The 26,717-nt window shown below is 31.2% G+C and overlaps 1 protein-coding gene across 1 annotated transcript in view; it reads left to right on the top strand.

Annotated features, from left to right (window-relative positions):
• The first annotated feature begins 255 nt into the window (after nucleotides 1-255).
• Nucleotides 256-26,717, top strand: part of LOC123657747 (transmembrane protein 135-like) — a 32,705-nt gene continuing 6,243 nt past the window's right edge. Inside the window, exons 1-6 of the mRNA XM_045593261.1 lie at nucleotides 256-330; nucleotides 17,678-17,876; nucleotides 18,376-18,509; nucleotides 20,982-21,108; nucleotides 21,543-21,694; nucleotides 26,621-26,711. Of these exons, the coding sequence (XP_045449217.1) occupies nucleotides 17,718-17,876; nucleotides 18,376-18,509; nucleotides 20,982-21,108; nucleotides 21,543-21,694; nucleotides 26,621-26,711 (663 nt within the window). The 5' untranslated portion in view covers nucleotides 256-330; nucleotides 17,678-17,717. The remainder of the gene's footprint in view (nucleotides 331-17,677; nucleotides 17,877-18,375; nucleotides 18,510-20,981; nucleotides 21,109-21,542; nucleotides 21,695-26,620; nucleotides 26,712-26,717) is intronic.

The following is a 26,717-nucleotide window of genomic DNA, read 5'->3' as shown; positions in this document are numbered from 1 at the left end:
AATACTTTTCGCGTGCGTTCAAAGTATAGTTGGCTAATGTACTCATTACATAACTGAACGATGTCTAAACTTAGACGTAGTAATTTTGTAGTACAATACTCCAACCTTGCAACGTTGTTCCTTCAATCGATACAACAAGAACTCCATTGAAAACTTATAAAATTTTCATAACAAATGTTACGGTTTGTCTGATTGGTTCATTATTTATTACAAAAGATAAACAAACATCGATAATAGTAGTGATTATTCATTTAGCGTTTGCGTTCAGTGTTATTCTGTACTTCGGACAGTGCATTGTACCAAGTCATTGTAACGCCTTCTATGAGACTGGTACGTATACATATATGTGGATTTGTGTTTGTTTTATTATAAAAACGTGTGAGTGCATTTGTGTAAGAGAGAATTAGCGAATCACCGTCAAATTGTAAGGCAGTATTTTATTTGATAATATTATATTAATAATAATAAATATTTAAATTTTATGCAACAACTTTTATGATTCTTCAGGATATAATTTTCAAAACTATTTATTTTAATTTTTTTACAATTTCAGCTACAAAAATTTGACAGTAAAAAATGGATATAATTTTTAAAATACAGATAAACTTAAAATTATGTTTAAAGAATTTACATAACATTAGTCTTGGTCTAAAATTAGATAAAATTGTTCTAATTTAATAGAATTATCTTAAGCTTTTGTTCGAAAATTTTAAAATTCAATTAATGGTGCAAATTTTAGTACTATCGATGCTTCGCCCTTACAGTTCGACGTATGTCTAGTTATTGCATGATAATTGCTAGTAAATAAACATCAAGGTAACGTTAAGTGGTTGTCTATAGCAACGAACGCTAAATGTATCAGAGGAAATATAAATCATATTTTCGAAATTTTCACTAAAAGAAACATCTTAACAGCTCTGCTCGCTTGCTCGCTTAAGCCCGTAATATCCCACTACTGGGCATAGGCCTCTTTCCCCATGTAGGAGAAGGATCAGTGCTTAATCCACCACGCTGCTCCAAGGCGGATTGGCGGATATATTCCCTACTACGAGTAAATATCGCTATCAGGTGTAGGTGATAACAACCGGGACCGCTCAACAACACAGCGCTTTTCGTCAATTAAAAAAAATATTTATCCTTTTTAACGTTATTTAATGTATATTAGACTAATATTTTTACTTTATTTTAATTATAATTTTTGTGATTATTTAAATTTAATCTAATTCATATCTAATCTGTATACTAATAAAAATAATTTTATTACATCTATTGAAAATTGATTGACTATTCGTAGTCTACGATCCAAAGACGATCACGCATCTGTCTAATGTATAAAAATTAGTTTACATCTACTTCGAATACGTAACATAAGATAGAGTGATTATTTGTAGTTCAGATGTTCTACTATCATGAAAATCACTTTTTAATTTTGCTTAACATAGAAACAAAAGTATGTAAATTATAATAGTTTATTTATGTAAAGTCGAGTATTTAATTATTATTTTTTTAGTATCACAACAGATATGAAAGATTTTTTTCTCCTTTGCTTAATCTTATTTATTATTTTATTTTGCTGTTTGGCACTTTGGCATACACGTTAATGAATACGATTTCAGTGTTAGATACGCAGAATTATTATTTAATATAGCTTATAATACTTTTTTATAATATTATACTTAACACGGGGATGGCTCTTTCTGATGAAAAAAATAAATATAACAAATTCAATAGCAAATAGAGAAAATATGTACTTTTATGGGATAATACTAATCAGTGGCCACTGCCCAATGCATTGTCAATCATTACAGCCTATACAGTCCACTGCTGGACATAGGCCTCCACAAGTTTACGCCAAAAATAACGTGAACTCATGTGTTTCATGTGTGTCATTGTCATTCTGTTTATTTTAACCTAGATGGCATTGTAGTGTAGTGTAGTTTTAGTTAATGAATCATATATTTGTATTTTTAATGCAAAAAAAAAATCTGGGTAGCTATTGAGGTGATAAAAGACCGTGTGGTGTCTTGGGACATTAGATAGGAGGGAGGTCCCTAATATTAAATATTAATTTCAGGTTCTATTCGAGGTATAAAGAAAATAATTATTTAAGGATACATTTTTTATGATTTTTTTATTGACAAAAATCAAAAACACTACTTCACAAAATTGTCTTAACTTTAAATTTTATTTACAATGAATTATAAAAATATATAATAATTATTGAATGATATAATAATAATAATAATAGCAAACTGCAATAATAATAACAGTCATCACGTAGACTATACATTAGACACAGTATAGATATCATACAAAGACTATACATAAAAATCCTTACTTTTTTTAACGTTACGGACATTTTTTGTCGGTTAGGGTACTCCTCCGCATCGTCCCATAAGGAACTTCGTTCCAAAAATAGCGCCTTATGAATTTTTATCTTAACAATTTTGCGCGTACAAAAATGAAGTCTACAACAAAATATGTCGTTATTACTAAGTTACTAGTTTTAATTCTCTTTCTGCGAGGAGTTCAAACCCGAGAGTACTAAGAGTTCAAAGGGAATTCTTTAGTATTTGCTTAACGACTGAAACACTTTCCACGCGAAAACAACAAAATAAACAACGTAACGGATGGTGACAAAACAAATGGGCTGAGCTCTAGGAGAAAATAATGGCAGCGTAATGTCCCGAAAACTAAAAACGAACGCATATTCGTGGAAGTGGTAACAGTTTAGCATCTAGCTTTTGTAGTACGACTTCTGTACGCACGCTTGACTTGGAGAGTAAGCTAGTGAATGCGTGACGAGAGCGCTACAAAAAGTGTGATCGGGCGAGCCGAACGGAGCAAGAGACATAGCCAGTTACGTTTCGTACATCTAAGACACATGCAGGCCCATTGCTAAAGAATTTTTACTTCAGTCGTGAAGTCTAAAGCACACTCGTTTTTTATAATATTGAAATTTTATTGAAATAGGACACAGCAAAATATACTTGGGGATGTACCTTAACCTTACAGAAGATCAGAGCCAAATAGTACTGCTCACAATTATATAGGTCGAGGATAGATATGGCAACGAACTTGCGATGATCCTGCTGTTGCATTTACATTTATACTTTTATGATTTAGTCAATTGTGATTTTGTTTTCAGATACCATAGGATTCATATTTTACTGCAGGTATCACTATTTTCAAGTGCAGTAACAATAATAATAATTTAACATATTGATTAAGAACACAAAATATTCCAGTTATTATTTGTAATTTTTATAAGCTTAAGGTACAGGTGTCCTAAAATGTTTTTAATTAGTTGTCATTCAAATTATTAAAATTTTTGCTGATTGAAGTCCATTCTGAGACAAGACTTGATGAAGAACCTATTTTAAGAATTTATATAACTTTTGTAAATTAATAATTATGTAGATGTACTTCTTTATCTTGTTATTAAAAAGATATTTTGATTAAAATACTCAATCATCAAAGCGTAGTGAATGTCGATAAAATATTATGTAAATTTATTTTAAATGGATTAAGAAAATTCTAATAAATTTAAAATATTACGAAGACACTTATATTCTGGTATGTATACGTTTTAAGCTTTTACGGTCACTATCAAGGCTTTTACTTATACAAAAAAAAAATTGAAAAGTAATGTAAAAAAAAAATCCACAAAAAAAACATCATAAATAATAATTAAAAACACTTGATTACTTGGGACATCGATAAGATAAACACTATCAACCTCCCTAGCTAACTAGATTAATAAAAAATTCTAAGTAGCAAAATCATGACATGATTATTTCAATTAATTTTACCTAGCCGTTGTACGCAAAATCACATATACAAAAATAAGTTATTCGTACATTTTAAAAATTAATATAATTTATGAACTTAATTGCAAGTAAATAATAAAGCCGTTAAATAGAAATGTTCTCCTAAAAAGTAGTTTTTTTTGAGGTTTACGAGTACAAGGAGGTATCCCTTTTAAATGAACTCATCAACGCCAACTCAGCAACCAGAATTGTGGCAACTGACGAATTTTCAAATTTTTATTTGTTTATATAGAATAATATATTATTTTGTACCAATTACATTGTAAGTTATATACTTATCCTATTGATAAATGATCGCTACCATATCTAAAGCGTTTGCCGTTCTAACTTCGAAACAAAGGATATTTTTTTTTTATCTTGGAGCAAAACTTGCACACACTCTATGACAGGTCATTTTTCTAATATTATAAAATTCAATACTTCATTTTATAAACTTGGCAAAGGACAGATATTAATGTGATTGTAGCAAACGTAGTTTTATATAAAAATGTACAAGTTTCAATAAATCGTACGTCATCGTGATCTTAAGTTATATAAATATTATATTTAATTTATAAAAATTAAATTCGCCTTATTTTGTTTAATCGCAAAATAGAATTCTAAAGCTTTATTTCACTGTGTGCTGATAATTTTTATCAACCACATGAATTACTGATAAAATATTTATCACTCGCAGTTAAAACAGATTCTTGTGAAATCACGTCAACTAATAACCTATAAACTTTTGGATCCACTTATTACTAATAACAATAATTGTCATATAAATAGTTACATGATGAAAAAATAAAACGCTAAATTTAAATAACTGAGGTAGTGCACAGCAGGAAACATCCTGCTCAAAATCTGAAGCAGCCCGACTAGGGAAGTACCTCGATGCTACAGAAAATCACTGCTAAATAATACCTACTGCTTTTAAGCAGTGTTGTATTCGGCAACGCGCTTTCGGTGCTCTTAGTGGTGCAGACGTCTATAGGCTACGGTAGCCGCTTACTATCAGGTGCTATTGTTTTACTACCTAGTCGTTTAAAAAAAATATAACAATCTTTGGATATCGTTATACACCTGATAGTTTTATGAGAAAACGGTAAAAAAACCCTTTACTTAATTTACAATGTTTGATAATTCGTAGTTTCAAAAGTGCCATTCAAAATTGGAATGACATATAAGCATAACAGTCTCACAAAAATAAGCTTGTTTTTGTCGTTAATTACGCAATTTAATTATATGTTACAGATTATTCATATTTCAAATTAATTTTAAAACATTTTGAAAGGAGATCTTTCAGCGATTTTCCGTTGCAATTCGTTGTTATTCAAATTAATTATCTATATAAAATATGCATTGTAAATAAATTTAATTAATTAAAAACGGATTTATCTCAAAGTATTGACTTTATGTTTGGATATTAAATTATTTTAATTCACGTTAAAAATATTAAATGCAGCTTGTATCGGCTTCTGCTTAATACGTTGGATTATTAATTATATTTTAATTAAATTTGTTAATTTACCTAACGGATCTGTCGTGTGATTTGTTAACCGTGGGAAATATTATTACGTTACCTTTTTTTATACATTTAGGTCGGTAAACAAGCTTACGACTCACCAGATGGCAAGCGATTACCTACGCCTGCAAGATCAAAATCATCGCAAGCGCGCTGCCTACCTTACCCCACTCTCTCGGGGCTCTAGTCATCTTACTGACCGCAGAAACATAACACTGCTTAAAAGCAGTTTAATTTAGCTGTGATCTTCTGTAAGTTCAAGCTAGTTCCCCAGTCAGGCTGCTACCAATTCGAAGCAGGATATATCCTACTATGCCCAGCCACCAATATACATGATATATCCTACTTTACCCAGCCACCAATATATTTACTTTCTAATTTGATATTTAATTTTTTTTTTCTTTTGTTCATCGTATTAAATTTTGTGTTAAATCGCACGTATGTTAATTTTTGAAAACAATGAAATAATAAATAAAATGTTTTCTACTGGCTTGAATTTATAATTATATTAAGTTGAAGGCTTTAATAATAATTAGCGACTAGTCGCTGTAACGTACAAAGCTAGCTAGCTGTGCCCGCGACTTCGTCAGCGTGCAATAGTGACGTTGGACAGCATTTTTTGGATATATCTTTTGATTTATTTTGGATTATAAAGACCGTCGTTTGGGTATTTACATGTTCAACGTAATTCTTTTAATTGGAATAGCATTTTTGGGGTTTACCTACTCCTTAAGAATCGATTTTCATATAAAGCCTCTGGTATTAAAAAAAATACGAGGATAAAATCTACCGAATGAATGATCTCATTTCGTTTTTTAACGCCATCTATCGGATATCTGCGATGGTGTTATGACATTTTCGTTTAACGTCATCTATCTACAAGTAAACTCCAGTCGTGCGTCGGAGCTGACAAACATATTATTTATGAACCGATTGAGATGAAACAAACACTAAACGTTAAGTGAAGCTTACCATATTAGTGAAAACCACATCTAAATCGAATAAGTCGTTGCTGAGATTAGCATGCACAAAAGCACATACAAATAGACAAAAATTCTAACAATCATTGTTTTGGGTGCTATTCGCGTTATAAAGGTCCCAATAATATTTTTTCTCATATACCTTCCATATACAGACCGCGATCCGTTACATTTTATTATATGTATTGATTGATGATGAATGTTTATGTAAAACGGCGATTTCTTTTGCCTTTTTGAGAAAATTTTAGTTAATTAATACATAATTTACATTTTAATTATTGTATTCTTTGAATTCGTTAAAAATTAATTATTATTAAGGTCAGCAGAGTTCATTTTCTACGTAAAAGGATTCATCGTCGATTTAACATTTTGATGTTAGAGAAAATATTTTAAAGTTAAAATTATTTAATATACAATTAATTAAAATTTAATAAACGTAATTTTATTATATTATCACTAGTAGTAGTAATCCAGTAGTTTTTGAAGTTATACTTCTTTTGGCACGTTAGGGAATAATTATGAAAGTTTTTTTTTAAGATGCGTGCGCACGCCGTCACGAATAAAAACCGACACCCTGAAGATAGCTAGACAACGAGGAAATTAGTAACGTGAAGCTAACTAGCCAATGAAGTATAACTTCTTACGTGCGTACATAAGTACACACACACTTGTTTTGTTTCGTTTGCGAACAAACACAATTATAATATAACATACAAATATAATTGTGGCATAAAAACATGATTTCGATTTTATTACATTGACTGTGATTTGTGCTCATGTTTCTCACGTTGTATTTTACATATTATAAATTTACATAAATATTATATAAAGTGTTCGACTTCTAACTTCGTTCCTTCGTATTCTGCGGCAGTTCTGAAGTTGCAATAGATCACGTTAGGCGTTATTTTTTTTTAATTTGACTTAGTTTAAATAAACGAGCAAATTTAATAGAATCGTTCTTATTGAATGGTACAGTTCAATAATTTACAATAAAAAAACATTCTATGAGAAAAATAATTCGTTTTCATATGCGGTTCTTAGTTGTATGAAATAGTTAGTATTAATATTTCACTTCATCGACGTTTTTAGGGCTAAAAAAAATAGTGTTTGCCAGATTGGCTCGTATATTAAGATAAAAATAAGATTTAAAAATGGAATAGGTTTTTTTTTATTGACGTAGAACGTGATCTTTATCACTTAAACACCACATTTGAAGGAATGCAGTTAAGAGTTGAACATCCTATATATTAAGTACACGTAAATAAAAACATAAATAGTACACTGTTTAATACTTTGACGTATTAAATGCTAATTAGTTAGGGATTTTTTTGTTACAATATGCTTAATTTAGTTTTTTAATTATTATTAATGAATTAAAATTTATCATATAAATGTATGTATATGTTTATTTTTAGCGTTAAGATGGAATACGAAGGACCTGCATCAGGAGTCGTGGATAACGCGCTATTTGACAGATGACAGTATCCACTATTCATGAGATATTTCTATTTGCATATATGTATAATTCTTAAAGTTGTAGTTTATTAATTAAGGAAAAGGGGTACACCGGCCTCTTTTACCTCCCGCTGTCAAAGTTAACGTCATCCGTCAAATAGTTTTACCCGTAACTGGTGTGTAGGCCCTAAAACTATTAACCAAAGTTCATGTTATCTAATCATAATATCAATACACGATAACAGTCGATATTATATCCGCACCTGGCGTGAAGAACTTGATAACTCGACTCACACGATTTTTTTTTATCGTCGCAATGCGCAATGGCTTCATAAGGGCCCTACGACATTGATTTTGTAGGGAAAAAATTGACAGTTCGATGTCTACGTTACTTTTAAAGATATTGTCTGTGACTGTATATGAATTTGTCCGTAATTTGCGTATTTTATTTAACAAAACGAGAGATATCTACGTGATGAGTCACAAAAAAAATATAATATCGTAATATATCCCTTTATCAACGAATACTTAAAAACCGACCTAGCGTGCGTAAATTGACAAAACTAGATATCAAAGCGGCGACTACCACACAATCAGTAAACACATTTATCATTTGTAATCAAATTTTTTCGATATAAATGTTCGTAATGAAATTTCGATTAGATTATAATTGTATTTGCTCGCAAACGAAAACAGAAACCGACTTCAATTACATCGACAAGTGATACAACATAGGTAGACGAAAAAATAGTCAAGTAAATACGCCTTATCAAAGATTACTCAAAAAGTTGTAATCAGATCTCGATGAAATTTAAATTTGACCACTTAATAAACACAACTTTCGATTTGATTAAAAATCATCATAATCGATACACTCAGTAAAAAATTATGCGGTATAATACAGCGTAAGTCGAAGAAAAAATAGTCAAGTAAAACGCATTATTAGATATAACTCGAAAAGTAGTTGTTAGAGCTCAATTAAATTTAAATGGGGCCAAATGACACGCACCACCTTTCGATTAATTTTTTTTTATCGAAATCGGTCAGTCAGAAATCGTCACACAGCCAGCCCACACAGTCAGTCAAGTAACATATATTAAAAAAAAAATACAAAATTGAGAACCTCCTCCTTTTGTGGAAGCCAGTTAAAAATAGATAATAACACACTAGAATAACATAATAGCACTTGACTAATATATATCGTTATAACAAAGATATCGTATCTAAAATTGAAATAAATAAAACTAAAATATATTACACATATCCCATTATTGGAAATAAGAATAATAACAAAAGCAACATATTCTTTACTATACCCCTAAACTATAAATTAAAATAAATTATAAAACAAGAAAAAGTAGAAAATGCGGCTTATCGCGTAAAGCAATTACTTCCAGGCAACCTTTGGATGCAAACTGAAAAATAACAATTTAGTATGTGTACTAACAAAACTAATTGTGTTTGCTTGAAAACGAAAAAAAAAACTGAGTTTAATTCAATGGACCAGTTAAAACAAAAAAATTTAATTTGCCGAAATAAAGTATTTAACTTTTTAACTTTCTTGGATTCTTCCATTTTGTCATACAACCTTGATAGATTATTGAACCAAAAATTTTGTTTTTATGCATAAATAAAAATCTTTAGATATGTTAGTAGCCAAAATTTAAATATTATTTTTTGCTTTGTAAGACTAGAATATCGAAATTCCTCCCTACTCTCCTCCTCAACACCTTCCTAACTCCCTAACTTATTTTTATATCCATTAAAGCATTCGTAGCTTCCTGATGTTTTAAGTGTTTTTGGACGGCTACGATCACTTAACATCAGGTGATTTTCATACCTAAAGGCTATTTTTAAGAAAAAAATGCTGACAGATTCATCATCTGAAACCTTTTAGCCAGATTGTATTATATTGTCAACAAGTGTTACTTGCTAACTTTGTAAAACGAAATGTCAAAACTCGTAACTCTCGGTGCAAGAATGGTTTCTCCTATTCCAAAGACTAGCATTTACTATTAGTTACTAACTAACGAATAATTACCTTAACAAACTTTGTCCTTCTTGATGAATGCTTTAATTTGAACTTTGTGACGATGGGGTAAGGTATATTTTCAAGATAATCAAATCGTTGAAATTATTGTTAGAATGTATTAAAAGGGTTTGATTAAAAGTTAGCTGGCGAAATGACGTTGATCTACTCGCCTTTTAACGATTTTTAAATAGAAATGATTTCTAGAAACGCTATAAGTAGATTGCTAACAACAAATATATAAACAGATAGAACAGTTATAAGATAGAAGTCGAATATTAAAAAGGTTTTATAACTAACTAACTTAAAAAAAGTAACAAAAACAAACACGTGTACCTAAAATTACTAAGAAAATTTAAATTATACGTACTTCATGATATAGTACACTTTGTTTATATTTCATTAAATGCGTTCGCGCATCGCGTACCGAGTTCAGAACGTTTGTGTGTAGCGTTGATATAACACACATTGAAGACTGCGATGTTTATTCGTTCGTATTATGTGAAAAAGTACCAATAATAGGTAGTGAAAATTAATTTGGTTGGTTTAGTGTATAGATCCTGTGTTTTAGTTACTATGTAAGTTTTACAGATAAATAAACATTTTTTTTAATGACTTCAAAAGAGGTAGGAATTTCTCGATTTGATTGCATTTCTTTTATGTTACCTCAAAACTTTTTACTGGATGACTCGATTTCAACGATTTTTTCCTTAATCGAAAGGTAGTGCTTGTCATGTGGCCCATTTAAATGTGATTTATTTATTTATTTATTTATTGAAACACCAACAGCATAACATACAATATATTGCGGAATATTTCTTCTAATAATAAACATACACAGTGTGCATACAAATTAAAGGTGCGTACAGCACTCAAAAATGTGTTACTCGATACAATATTTAAAAAAAAATGTACGATACGGTAATTGTCTAATGGAATTAAGTGATAGTGAATTGAACAAGGATAATTTATAGACCGACTATTGTAAAAATACTAAAAGTATACATAATAACAATTCATTGAACAAGCATACAAAAAAGAAGAATATAGAAAAAAAAAATAAAAAAAGAAAATAAAAACATTCACAAGCGGATATGTGCGGTGAGCTTGATGAGGAGTTTTTGAGTAATTTTTAATAACTTGACAATTTTTTCGTCTACCGTTTTTGTTTCGTATACGTTAGGTTACTTGTCGATGTAATTGAAGTCGATTTTTGTTTCGTTTTCGCGAACAAAATTATTTATTTTATTTTAATCCACCACGCTACTTGTGAAGCAGTGCATTGACGGATATAATGTCTAAAATAATATTTTGAACGAATTATAAGCTCCACATAGATTTGTTAACAACCGCTCTGGTATAGTGGTGGGAGTAGTCGAAACGACCGACGGTTTACGGGTTCGATTCCCGCTTGGGATGGATATTTATATTTGCACAAATATTTCTTTCCGGTTTGGATGCCTGTACATGTGGGTCTCCCCACCGTGCAAACCGTAAAAAAAATAAAATTTACAGATGTCTATTAATACAATTAATTCGATTGTCATAAATATACTACTTGTACTTTAGATAATTCTTGTGAACTTACTCAAATAATGGTAAAACCCAGTTGAAAATTACTTTGTTTATTCACTTAAAACATCCACTTTTAATTACCCGCGCTTTATTACATCGAGTACTTTTTTATTAGAGATAATAATTTTAAAATCATTGTATACGTTTTAATTATATCTATATAAATAAATAAAATTGGAGTGTCTGTTTGTAATATTAAAATAACCGCTTTATACTAGATGCATATGGATGTATACACGGTATATACCAAAATATATATGTTTTATAATTTTTGTCTGTCTGTCTGTTTGTTTCGGCTAATCTCTGAAACAGCTGGACCAATTTTGACGGAATTTGCACTGGCAGATAGCTGATGTAATAAGAAGTAACTTTTATTTTAGAATTATTTCTTATTTTATAATTCTGCGTACTGAACAATAACTATTTTGTTAAATTCCAAGCGGATATAGTTGCGGGCACAGCTAGTGCTTAATATAATCATGTGATGTTGACTCGTATTATAAACAAACAAATGAAAAATCTACTTTCATACTTTGTCTACTATGAGTCATACAAAGTTCTTCCAAATCTTTAAATTTCGAACAGTGCGTTCAAAATAATTGTATTTCTTCGCAAACTAAAAAAACCGACTTCGATCGACCAGTTATTCAACGTAGACGGTTTCGGGTAGACGAAAAAATAGTCAAGTGAAAACGCATTATTAGAGTTAACTCAAAAAGTAGTTCTCAGATTTCAATCAAATTTTAATGGAACTAAATATGTAAAAAGTACTCGATTTCGATAAGTGAAATAATCATCGAAATCGGTACATCCAGTAACAAGTTATGAGGTATAATACAGCGATCGACGAAAAACAGTCAAGCAAATACGCATTATAATAGATAACCAAAATAGTACCTACTTGTCTACTAAAAAAGTACTCGACCAAATTTAAAGTAATACTCATTATTAAATCTAATAGTATAAAATTCTCGTGTCGCGGTGTTGACGTGTTTGTAGTTAAACTCCTCTGAAATGGCTTGACCGATTCTCATGAAATTTTGTGTGTATATTGGGTACGTCTGAGAATCGAACAACATCTATTTTTCATCCCCCTAAATGTTAAGGGTAGTCCACCTCTAATTTTTTTTTAATTTTTAGATAACTTATTTATTTTTTATTTTATTATGATTTGGGGTTGAAAAATATGTACAACCCTAAATTTTCACCCTTCTACCACCAACCCCTATTTTTAAATAGCGTTTAGCAGCAAGACAACGTTTGCCGAGTCAGCTAGTATAACTCTAAAAGTACTTGTCAGATCTCAATTAAATTTAGATGATACGCAACACCTTTCTATTATAATAAAATTCATCAAAATTGGTCTACCCAGTACATAAAAAAATACAATCGAGTAAGGGAACCTTCTCCTTTCTTGAAAGTTGGTCAAAAATACAATCGATTTGAGAATCTCCGTCTTTTCTTTTTGAAGTAGGTTAACAAACACTTTATCCTTTTAATATGAGGATAGATAACGAAATCCTATAATATGATAAACGCATCATTCAAAAACGACTCTACTCTGGCCTTGGTAGAGATTTAAGGAGTAGGTTATAGTAGAACCTTTACGAAATGTATTACAATATTGGCGCAATAACATTCACTATAAGATTAGGTCAAAGATAAAGGTGCTTAGTTGGGTTTATGGGTACTAGATTTGTTGCAGAATGTTTATCTAAAAATATAATTAATAAAATTGTTTTACTAATTTTAGGTTAATTGTTGGGTTTCTTTTCGTCCGTAATTAAATTTAAACCCCAAAGTTTAATAGTTTTAATTGCTGTAAATTATTGTAAAATCACAGCACAGAACTGCTAAAAAATACCTACTAATTACGAGTATTATTTATAAATAATAAATAATTTTAAATATGATTCAAAAATAGTAGTAGTTTCAATGTAAAAGTGTAATACAACAATTATACAACTCCTAGCTGTGTCCGCGATTTCGTTCGCGTGGAATTTAACAAAAAAGTTATTGTTCAATTCACAGAGTTATAAAATAAATAAATTTGTAAATTAAAAGTAGCCTAAGTTACTCCTTATTACATATTAAAAACAACTATTAACCTCGCCAACGTGATTAAATTTAAATTATTTATATCCAAAAAGAGATTGATGATGATGTTTTTGAAGTCTCATAGATGGCGCTGCTTTAATATTGTCTTGATACTACTTATATTCATTTAACTATATTTATCGGCCTAAGTTACTTATGCGTGATTTTTATAGTGTGTAGCTAGCTTATAGCATGGTTATTAACATATTAATAACAACAACATTCAAATATGCGTCGTTAGATTACACTTTGTTACAGAATGCGTTAAGGAAATTAACGTTCACTGCTCGTTCCCGGTAGGTGATAGCATGATAATATGTAGCCTATATGTTGACCCGACTTCTTAATAATATTCGTGCCAAATTTGAAGTAAATCCATGCAGTACTTTTTGAGTTTATACAGACAAACACACAAACAGACAAATTTTCTAAAAACTATATTTTTGGCTTCGGTATCGATTGTAGATCACACCCCAAGTATTCTTTTAAAAAAATATTCACTGTACAGTTTTGACTTTCCTACCATTTTATTATATGTATAGATTATTGTACGTACGTATTTTAATTATATTAAGTAAACATTAAGAATGTAATAGAAGATATAATTACAAATCGTTCCGAATATATATTTATGTAGATTTTCATATAGCGCTGTGCGAAGTATAAATTATGCTTGCATAAAAACTGTAAAAAATTAAAAAAGTCTAATAAACTCAATCCAATATTTTTTTTATCTGTATCACAAAAAGTAACCTTTACTACTTAGTACAGACAATAAAAGCTACAAAGAATTCAATTAATTATTATTTTGAATCAACAAACAAAGTGGCTCTTGAATTTATTAATTACTACAATAAAATAATAATAATCATTTTTGTATCATAAAAGAAAGTTTACTATGATAATCGTTTCAAAACAAAACAAAAACAGCTCGTAAAATTGAGCTAACATTAAGTAAAAACGTACACAGAATTAGAAACTCTACGCTTATTGAATTATAGATGATATTTGTTTAAAACAATTTCAAAATTTAACCACACGTGACTTACAAAATTGAACGTGCAAATTTCATTCTTAGATAGAAGCACGTATACCCTCGTTGATCTAGTAAACAAACTTTGCATACTGATAGTGGGTTCAGTACATTACAAAGACGGGGTATTGCCTAGAAACCTAGATTAAATTTGTCCCTTATAACACACCTAGACCCCGCATAATCTAGTGGGCAAAGGCAAGCTGAGAAACGGATTTGAATATTGATTTAACAAATTAAAGTTTGGCGCTAAATTGAATTTAGTTCTATTTTTAAATATTCATATTGTCTTATCTTTCGTCCTTTCTTTTCTTAAGCAATAACGAATATTGCAATTTTCTTCCCACTAATAAAACTTATCTACTAATAATTATATATGCAAGACAATTTATAAGCAAACTGTGAAATAGGCTCTGAGTTCGATCACAATACTTACAGGCTTGTCCCTTCTAGCGTAAGTTTAGAATGTGTAACACGGAGCGGCAGGTGGCTGTAGCACATCATTACAGCCTATACAGTCCACTGCTGGACATAGGCCTCCACAAGTTTACGTCAAAAATAACGTGAACTCATGTGTTTTGCCCATTGTCACCACGCTGGGCAGGCGGGTTGGTGACCGCAGTACTGTACAGGCTGTAGCACAACCAAATAGTAATTGTGTGGTTTCAAAACAGTACTATTTTTATTATTTAATTAATTGAATATTATTTGGATATTGAACTATGTTTTATGTTATTACGTTTTATCGGAATTAACTATTTTGAACTTCGAGTTATTGTTGAAGGCACGTGCTCGTCACTTTTTGACCCAAAATATGAAAACAAAGTTAACATAGATTTTTTCTTTCAATAAAAATATTCCTAAACAAAATTTATACTTTAACTGTATCATATTACTGGATATAATTCACGTCACTTTTTATCTAGGTGATGTTAGTGGTCATGATTTTTGGAGGATCCATTAACAAGATCTTGGAACATTTTACGAAATTCTATTAGTAAACGAAGAGGAAAATCTGACAGAATATCTGCTCGTCGAACGATGTTCCTTTAGTAAACGTAATAATAGTGGATCTACGATAAACCAGCTATCAAAGATTATGTTACTAAAAGTCTATATACCGCGTCAATTGCTTTATTGCCGAGTACGTACGGACTTATTAGACTTTTATTCCGGGTATTTTACAAGATTGATAAGTTAAAACGACATCCAATCCACTAAAGCGTATAATTGTAAACTATATTTGATGGGTTTGCTCAACATCTACTGGTGTATCTACTAGTCGTATGTCATCTACTAGTTGTATGTCAATATCGTTATTATTACCGGAATCTTCAAAATACCTGCCTTTAGCTGTTTAAAAACTCATAATAACCTTTTTCGGTTATCTTGGTATGGCATTATAAATTAGTAGCCTGAAAATATGACAAAACAAAGCAGGAACATCGACTGAAGCGATGACAATCGATGCTTCCTTACCATACTTCACGCAGCTACTCAGACGTACAGAGCGTGATAACAATTCAGTATTATTATATTGATCGAGTAATCTTGGTTTAAATGTATACACCCCAGCGTGACGCTCGCCGAGTTATAAAAATATACAATAACAATATTCTATTATAACAACAAATAGATTTGAAATCGTTATTGAACATTTTATTATTATTAACCGCTTGAATGATCAATTGAATTTCATTGAGTATAATAGAAATGATTGAGAAATATTATATAGGTTTAAATAACCCGTAACTAGATAGTAAACTAACGATGTATTGTATTTATATAACTTCATTACTAAATTTTATGAACCGATTAGATATTCAATACTGAGTCCAAAGTACTATTTTACCGCTTGCTGATAAAATATATCCTTCGGATAAAAAAACTTTGATTTTTTTATGCCGATATCGATACTAATGATCATACGGTCAACCAATAGAATTTCATAATTAATTGATTGATTATAGAAAAAAAACGTGCGGTATCGTGGGACACCAGACAGGAACGAAGTTCCTTATTATAAAATATTTATTTCAAGTTTTATTCGAGGTACAAAGAAAATAATTATTGAGGTATACATTTTATATGATTGATGATGATTTATGATGATTTTTTATCGATAAAAATAAAAAATAAAACTACTTTACAAAATTATCTTAACACATTTATTTTATTTACAATGATTTACAAAAATCATTATCGAATGATATAATAATAATAGCAAATTGCAATAATAATTACAGTAATCACTACTATAATTAAACATTGTGTAGCCACCATACATGACTATATATAAGAATATTACGCTTTTATTTAACGTTACGGACGTTATTTGCCGGCTATAGTACGGCTCCGCAATACATATACACACTTCGTTCCAAAATTATTAATTTTTAATTAAATAAAGTTTTATGCTATCAGAAGTATTATCACTAAACTATATCTAATGACCTTAAAAAGTCCAGTGATTGAAAATAATGAGGGTGTAGGCGAAACAAAACCAGCACTTGTGTGGGTTCAAAATAGAACAAACAATGGGGTTAATTGTACTGAAACGACGTCAAATATAAACGTGAAATTGTTCCCATTGACATTGCAATTGCGTATTATGTCGTTACTTGATCTTTTGGAATAAAAAAGAAAACTTGACAGGTTGTCATAGGTACTGTAGGTAATGCTATAAGTTAAATTGAAGTAGGGGTAGTAAATGATGCGGAAGCATGCAACAAAGTCCCCGTGACCCGACCACATAGGCGTGCGGCGGAACACACGTGGCAGTTTTCATTCAGTAAGAGTCTGACTCCCTTACGATGCCCCCCCCCGCCGAGGGTGTCCATGAAGGATTTTCGCCACGTAAAAAAAGGGGGGCAGGAAATGTTCTGCTTAAAATCTAAAGCAGTTTGACTGGGGAGACGCTCCAATCTTAGTTTTGATGATTCGTGTTTTAATCGAAAGCTGATGGCTATCTTGTGGTCCCGTTCAAATTTTATCGAGATCTAATTAATGACTACTTTTTGATTAATATTTGATAAAGCGTATTTACTTGTCTATTTTTACATCTACCTACGTTTTATTTGTCGATCTAATTGAAGTCGTTTTTTTTCACTTTACACAAACACAATTATATTGTTTTCCAGTGGTATATAGATGAAATATTCTTGTTACTTGCAGCATCACATTTCATTCATGAGCTGAAGATTGAAGATTCAAAATGGTTGAGATAAGTAAGCATCTATTTGACAGTACTTGCCGCGATGTTCACTGCAGCGTGCTTATCCATCCTTGGGGCAGAAGCTGTTGGACTTCATCTATAGAAACTTATAAAAATTCCTTCATTGGAAGTGCCAAATTTTATATATTGGTACATTTGGTAAGTAATATAATTATCTGTTTTATATTTTATGAGAATTTATTAACGACCTCATATTTGTTACAAATCCAAGATATTTTAATACGTAAATTGATTTCTAAATTCTCGATGTCTACGTTATAAGAAGATTTAATCAAATATTTTTTGATTGTAACATTTATTATGTATTTTATTATTAATCTTTCTACTTTTAATTTAAAAAATAATTTACAGGGTATTTACAATTCACAACTTAAGAACTAAATATTTACAGATAGTTTTGATATAAATCATATATATTTATTCTTTCTTTTAATTAGTTTTGCACAAAGTCATATTTTTATGTAGAAGTCACATAATTAAAATTTAAAATATTTTTTTTATCACGCGGTAACGTAAAGGTAAAGGCAACGTAAGGCATTTCCATAATTAGTTTAAATGATCGGTCATTATGAGGGGTTAGAGTTCCCCAACAAATTAACTTAAAATTGTCCGACGCTTGTAAGAATGCAATTTTCAGGCGCAAAACTTATTGAAGGGCAAGAAAATGCTGAAAAAGAAGGAGTTAATGAAGGCAGGCGAATATTACGCTAGGTCAACACTTCTCGGTGCGCTTATATGTGGAAGTATTACAACTTTGTCATGTTCCTTGAGGTACGTATCAAATTAATATACGGCAAAGTAAAATTATGAGAATGAAGAGAATACTGTCAATTTTTGACATATTTTCGCGTTTTTTTTTTGGCAATTTTTAGTTGAAATCGTTACTTCTTTGCCTCTACATTTGTAGAGAATTAGCCAAGGTGATATTTGCAGCTGTAACGTTTTTTCGCTATTGCTCGGAAACTACGCATTTTTCCCAAATAAATGTAGCCTATGTCTGTTTCGGTTCTTCAAGCTATGTGAATGCCAAACTTCATGGCGACTGGTAAAGCAGTTGAGCCATGAAAGTGGAACAAACAAACAAACTCACCTTCACCTTTATAATATTAAAATTGATATGCGTATATAGATATAGAATTTTCCCTCCAAAAAATCCTATATGGCTATCTTCTTTTACCTCAAATACGAGCGATAATATGTTTACCTTAAGACCGACAGGTTAACCATGTGTTGGGTTTAACATATACGTATTAAATATTTATACGAAATATACATATAATGCCTTATTAAAAATAGACGTATAAACAGAACGTTTGAAGTTTCCATCAATGATTAAATTATAAGACCGTTACGTTACAGTGGTTCAAGCGATTACAAATGAAAATTACTCACCGAGACGGATGCGCCACACGCAACTCTTAATTTCATCACAATATAGTTGTTACATAGCTATTATATTTACGCAAATCGTTCTAAAACAGACACCGTCTTTTAATTGTTGGCATTTATGATATAAATCTGTAAAATTATTGAAATTTGCTATTATTTTCAACTTCCTGATCATAGATCATCAGGACTTAATGTAGCAGTCAGACATCGTAAGCAAGTTCAGCCTAAGAAAAGTAGAAAAGTCAGTTATTACCCATATTTGGATAGTCATGTCATTTTAATTTCCTCTTTGAAACTCCATCTTTTGGAGTCCGTGGATAAGTGTTAATTTATTGGAATCATATTACACGTTATAGGAACATCTCTATATAAATATACTAGCTGACTCGACAAACGTTGTCTTGCCGCTAAACGCTATTTAAAACTAGGGGTTGGTGGTAGAAGGGTGAAAATTTAGGGTTGTATGTATTTTTCAACGCCAAATCATAATAAAATAAAGAATAAATAATTTATCTAAAAATTAAAAAATTAGGGGTGGACTACTTAACATTTAGGGGGATGAAAAATAGATGTTGTTCGATTCTCAGACCTACCCAATATGCACACAAAATTTCATAAGAATCGGTCAAGCCGTTTCGAAGGAGTTTAAATTGAATATCCAACAATGGAAACCGCTAGCATCAATTAGATTTCCTTGCGTGTTTAGTAAATGCTATTTAATTTGTACTGCAAGGCCAAAAGTTAAGTGAAACAGGTAATCGTAGCTAATAAATTGCAGCTAAACGTAGATGTTAGAGTTCAATGAAGTCCTTTATGATGTGATTCTGAGTGCCATTAGAATGGTTCCAAAGATATTTGTCCACAAATTATCTATCACATCACTTACCTTAAAAATCGCTGGCGCCATTTTTAAGTCCACACTTTGGGACCGATGTAACTTGAAACGATGCTGAAATAGTTCTTAAAGCTACCAATGATATACGCGTAGAACAACTGTCTCATTCATTGATCTCCGAGATTTTTTTTTGCATCCGCGATTGTATACAGTCCAGGGACTGTGGACAGTCACATGTACATTTTTTACGTATCTTCTCTTCTAAAGATTTATTTTGCCATTTGTGGAGTATCTTTTTTTTCAGATCCACTTAGATGTATCTCTTAATAAGTGGATAAGTGTATATGAGTGGATCAGTCATCATTTAATTATTTCAGCTATCAATACCCTAATATCTGATCATTCAAAGATTCAATGAAAAATGATGATTTCCAATTAACTTTACCTCACTATTATCACTCTCAAGTAAATTTTCGCAAAGAGTTTCCGGTAATAGTCTGAGATGTTCTATTATTGAATGTTTTCTTATTATCTACAATTACTAACTAAATAATTGACTGGGGTAGTGCATAGCAGGAAACATCCTACTCAAAGTATGAAGCAACCCAACTGAGGTGGTACCTTACAGAAAACCACAGCTAAATTATATTGTTTTCAAGCAGTGCTGCGTTCCTGTTGGTGAGTAGGGTGATCAGAGCTCCCGGGGGAATTTGGGATAGGGTCGGTAATGCGCTCGCGATGCTTTTGGTGTTGCAGACGTCTCTAAGTTACGGCACTTACCGTCAGGTAATTCGTACGCTTGTTCGCCGATCTAGCTAGTTATATATTTAAAAAAAATAACAATCGCAAACATTTCATAATGAGTATATTTTATGTCAAGGATGCTACAAAATGTTTGTTTTTTGAGTTTATTATATACATAGAATATTTTACATAATCGTATAATTTAGTGAGTTCAGTAAAAAACTCTAAACTATTTCTATTAACATAAATTTTATTATTACTATATTTTATTTCAGGTGGCTTTTGGGAAGAAAATTCACATATTATACGTATATGCTACTTCCGTGCACGATAAACGGCGTTTTTATCCTTTTAGAACCCCCGAAAAGGAGAGGTCTAGTCATAAATTTATTTTGCAATTTGGTAAGTCTCGACAGTGGTTTTTTACAATAATTATGTTTATTATAAAGCACGAAAATCAAACCAACAAACTCACTGCACACTACGCTAATAGGCTAGGCCATAATATATCCTATGGAGGGAAGTCTGGTCTTTTCGCCGAGGCCAGCCTGTCGCTGGATCCCTCCTGTTGCCTGCAGATCAGGGACTCTCCAATTAATGCGGCTGAAGGCAGGGGTTTGGTCGGTATTGCACCCCCAAGTGCTGAAGCCGACATCCTGGATATCCTGGATATCACCCGCAAATGGTTCCCCTGCGATACCAAAAAAGGCCACAAAATATAATCTATGGATACTATATATTCCTAAGTGGTAAAATTATGGAATAACTTGATTAAAGTTCATTTTGAAAAAATCATAAGCTTTACCTTTTAGAGTTACATTAAATATTTGTTTTAGGTGATTGAATTTTGGATACGTTTATTGGAAAGAGACGGATACCTTAATATGACGAAAGGCAAGCAGACATTCATGTTCATGATTGGTAGTGCTTTCCTCTTTTATCTTATGCGATTAGAGGGGGAGAGAGGCAAGCGGACGCCTCTACTATGGTAAGTTAGTTTTTTAATTAAATTTTAAAACAATTTACTGTAGGTTTTATAAAATTGTGTAAAATAGTTCCACAGATAATATATTTTTTTTACACACGGTCGTCAGTTCGTATGGTAAGCAACTTAATGGTTGTGTTACGGGTAACATCTGACTGTTATAACTTTTTTTTTGATAAATATACATAGAAATAATACATATATAAATTTATAAATACAAATATTACACCCAGACTCAGGCGGGAATCGGACCCGCAACCCGCGGAACAGAAAGCACTACAAACGGCGCCAACGGGCTAGTCAAAATAGACGAAAGTAGTTCTAAATGTAATACGTATAATAAGTAGGTACCAATAATATCAGGTCTCCTGCGATAGTATATTTTTAATTCGAAATAATAAAAAAATATATACGCCACATCACTTTTACAGATATTCCAAAAACTAATGCTCATAAACCGTTCACTCACTCGTTGGCCTTAGTCCGTCTATGCAGACGACTTAGACAGTTTCAGACAGACACTGTGTCGCCTAGGACTCTCTTTAGGAAAACGCAGAGTTACCTAAGCTCTGTGCCACCCCCTCGATCTCACTGGCTAGTCTTTCGCATTTTAGAGTTATGCCACGAATGCTTGGCGTAGACCCCATTTCGGGTTTCAAATGAAGTTTTCCTTCTCCAGGACCCTGATGATTTTGAGCCAGGTTTATCCCTCGAAAGCCTTTTCCGACCCCCACGGCTAAAAAGGGGTCGTGCTATTCTACTTGGCCGACATCACACGGCATTCATAAACCGTTAAAATAGAAACAAACAAGCGAATTAAAAAATAAAATATTTTTTAAATTATTATTAAGGCTGGTGTAAAGAAATAAGAATACGAATCAAAATTCTTCATATTTACAAAAAAGAAATTATATGTAGGTAATATTTATAACAATAATAATTTTAATTTTCAAAATAAAATTGGAGTATTAATATCTATAATATCTTCATTCAAACAATAATATTCGAAAATATTATTTGCCTCACGTATACGATAACCATATCATGACTACTATTAGTTTCATTAAATGCAATTAGTTATTCAAATTTAAATAATACATAATACAAAAATATTAATATGCTAAAATTTGTTTGTAATTCGTTAATCCGATTCATAAATACGAATAAAACAATGTATTTTTGCTACAAATCACATGTATACGATTTAAATATCTGATTGTATAACATTAAATTAATCAATGCTATTGAATTTATTATTTAAATAGGTATTTCAAAGGTTAGAATATTTAACAAAACCAAAATAATTAAAAATTAAACAAATCGACGAAATTTATGTACGCATAACTGTAAAATGATTGCACCAAATTATTTTAATTATGTTAGTTATTGTTTATTTCAAAGATAATTAAAAAAAAGTCATCACGGACAAGTCTAAAAAAAACTTACCGCATATTTCTGCTCATAAATATAATGTATAATTTAATATTTATACTATTCTTTTTTTTATTATACTTCTGCTATATTTTTATAATTGGCTGCAACTCTAAAACTGTTATTTAATATCTTCTAAGGCGAGTGATGTATGCACTTGTTAGAAGTGGTGTATAGATATATATATAAAAATAATTAGAGCACAAGTAATTACAAACAAGATATATTTATTACATTAATCATGTTATTTAAATTTACAATAATTATTATTCATTAACTTATTTCACATATTACGACATAATAATGAAATCTTTTATTTATTTTCAATTAAATATAAATTTTTAACAATATAATAACAAAATACTTATCTGAAGTAAAAAGTGGGTACTCAGAGTCAGGTAGAACCGACAGGGGGCAGAGTGACGTCCTCTCTTCAAGTCTCATAGGTAAGTGTCTCCGCATTAGTATTTTCGTCCTTTAAACTGAATATTAAACAACCCCACTCTGCCCCACCTCTGACTACCGGATGTGACACTTTATATTAACAACACTTTTTTACAAAAAGAACAATCGAAAACTATATAAAAATATTTCTATAATATGTCCTAATATTTATTATAATTATTAATATATATATATTTAAATTATTTTACACTTATTCTTCATTTTTAATTAATTAGGTATATTGCATCTCACACACTCGTAACTGGCATGCATACCGGACTATATACATGCACGTGATTATTGTAATGTTTAGTATGCTATTCTGTTGATGTGTCAGTAAATAAATAAATAAATAAAATTGATTTATACACAGAAAAAAAAACGATGATACGAAGTTCGGAATGTCTGCTAGTATAAAACAAATTAAAAAAAACAGTTGTTCCAGCTAACATTTAAAAAAGGTTAGGTTGCTGAAAAGAATTTAGTTCAAACAAATCACACACACACATACACACACACACACACACACACACACACACACACACACACGAATACACGCATCAGCCTATCGCAGTCCACCGCTGGACATAGGCCTCCACGAGTTCGCATCAAAAATAGCAAGAACTCATGTGTTTTGCACATAGTCACCACGCTGGGCAGGCACGTTGGTGACCGCAGGGCTAGCTTTGTCGCACCGAAAACGCTCTGCTCGTCTTCAGCCTGTGTATTTCAAAGCCAGCACGTAGAGGGCTATCCCGCCATCGGTCGGCTTTTTAAGTTCCAAGGGGGTAGTGGAACTGTGTTATCCTTTAGTCGCTTCTCACAGCACCCACGGGAAGAGAGGAGGTGGCTATATTCTTTACCGCTGTAACCACACAACTTATTATTGATCAACTTATAATAACTTTTTTAAGTTTTTTATTGATTCCGTCTGCCAACAGACTCAGGCTGGGCAAATGTCTCTTAATTCACGTAGGATAAATGTCGGAGCTTGACTTTTATAGTTATACATTGTGCCACTTTATCAATTATGTTAAGAAAATAATCTTTTTTAATTCTTTTTTTTTATATAACTAAGTCGACAAACAAGCTTACAGCTCACTTGATGGTAAGCAATTACCGTAGCTTATAGACGCTTGTAACACCAGAAGCATCGCAAGCGCGTAGTGATCCTACCCTCAATCCCCCCAGGAGTTCTGTTCACCTTGCTCATCAGAGGAACACAACACTACTTGAAAGCAGTATTACTTAGCTGTGATCCTCTGTAAGGTCAAGATACTACTACCCCAGTCGAGCTGCTCCAGATTTTGAGAAGGATATTTCCTGCTGTGCTGTGCTACCTCAGTGAAAATTTACTGTTCATTTTTTCATTCATTTATAAAATTATTTTACTAGTCTACTCAAGTTCAAATAGCTTTTTTTAACTAGTATTGGATGGCACTTGATCATAGTACTAATTAAAGTATATTATTTAATTCTATTAAAATAGATTCCATATTATGTTTTCAACAACGTAACCTGCTTTTGATATAAAATACATGTATCTTGATTTTTACTACTCTTTTTGTGTCTCAGCCATTAAATAAATAATGTGTTTACGAATTTTAACCTTCAATATGATGATAATAATTAAAAATTTGAACAACTTGTTACTATTATATACAAAAAAAAAAAATAACACAAACAATGGAGTAATTTTATTATGTTAATCGGATGTATGCCATTAAGCGTATATAAATTAAACATTAATAAACTTAAGTGGTCATTATCTAAGAATAAATGTAGAAAAGTAAATTTTGCTTACAATTAAATTTACTATTATTTTATGTAACAGATACAAAATAATTGTGTTTGCTCGCAAACGAAAAAAAAAAAACCGACTTCAATTACATCGACAAGTAATATAACGTAGATCGACAAAAAAATAGTCAAGCAACTACGCGTTATCAAAGATTACTCAAAAAGTAGTTATTAGATCTCGATAAAATTTATATGTGACCACATGATAAACATCAACTTTCGATTGAATTAAAAATGATCAAAATCGGTACACCCAGTAAAAAGTTATTACGGATTTTCGAGAGTTTCCCTCGATTTCTCTGGGATCCCATCATCAGATCCTAGTTTCCTTATCACGGTACCAAACTAGGGATATCCGCTTTCCAACAAAAAAAGAATTATCAAAATCGGTACATCCAGTAGAAAGTTATGCGGTATAATACAACGTAGGTCGACGAAAAAAGCGTCAAGTAAAAACGCATTATTAGATATAACTCGAAAAGTAGTTGTTAGATCTCAAATAAATTTAAATAGGACCAATTAGCACACACCACCTTTCGATTAAAACAAAATTTGTCGAAATCGGTTTACCCGGTCAAAAGTTCTGATGTAACATGCATAAAAAAAAAACAGTCGAATTGAGAACCTCCTCCTTTTTTGGAAGTCGGTTAACAAAGCCACAATCCACTAACTTAAATAGTATCTACAAACGAAACATGCACATTGATTACAGGAGATACATTAAATTTGTCCAAAAGTATTGTGTTAATAAAACACCGGATACACATCTAAAATCATATCGTAAACGCCATGCTTAAATTATTGCATCTGTTACGAATTGTATAATACATATATCGTTTAATTTAATGACACTCGTTTGTGTGTGTGTCGCACATATTTTCACTGCATTTACAGGTGTACACATACATACAAAAACGTTACTAAAATTTGTATTGTAAACTAAAATCGAGAATGCTAGCATCAAACTGTTGTAATTTTGTTACAATGTTACTGTGAATGTGAAATGGTACTGCGTATCGCAAACCAATGCGATGCGATTAAACGATGTTAAAATTTAGTAACAATGCGAATTACGATTTAGAAGCAGGGGGCAGTATTCAAAGTTGTATAAAGGTTATATTTTCAACTGCATTAAACGACCTCCGTGTACCTCAACTCGGCGTGATATTGAAGAAAAGAAATAAAAGTTTTAAATTACTAAAAATATATTAGAAACACACTAGAGACCCGCTATATCGGATTTTTTATTTTCAGGCTTTTTAGACCAGACAATGTGAGACGAAAAACGGATGATTCACAAACTGCTTGTCCTCATGACGGATCTTGTACTAAACATATTTTAAAGGTGACG

Source organism: Melitaea cinxia, chromosome 11 (assembly GCF_905220565.1).
Source record: "Melitaea cinxia chromosome 11, ilMelCinx1.1, whole genome shotgun sequence".
NCBI lineage: Eukaryota > Metazoa > Arthropoda > Insecta > Lepidoptera > Nymphalidae > Melitaea > Melitaea cinxia.
The sequence above is the reverse complement of the archived record's forward strand: the minus strand, read 5'-3'. Positions and strand labels throughout refer to the sequence as shown.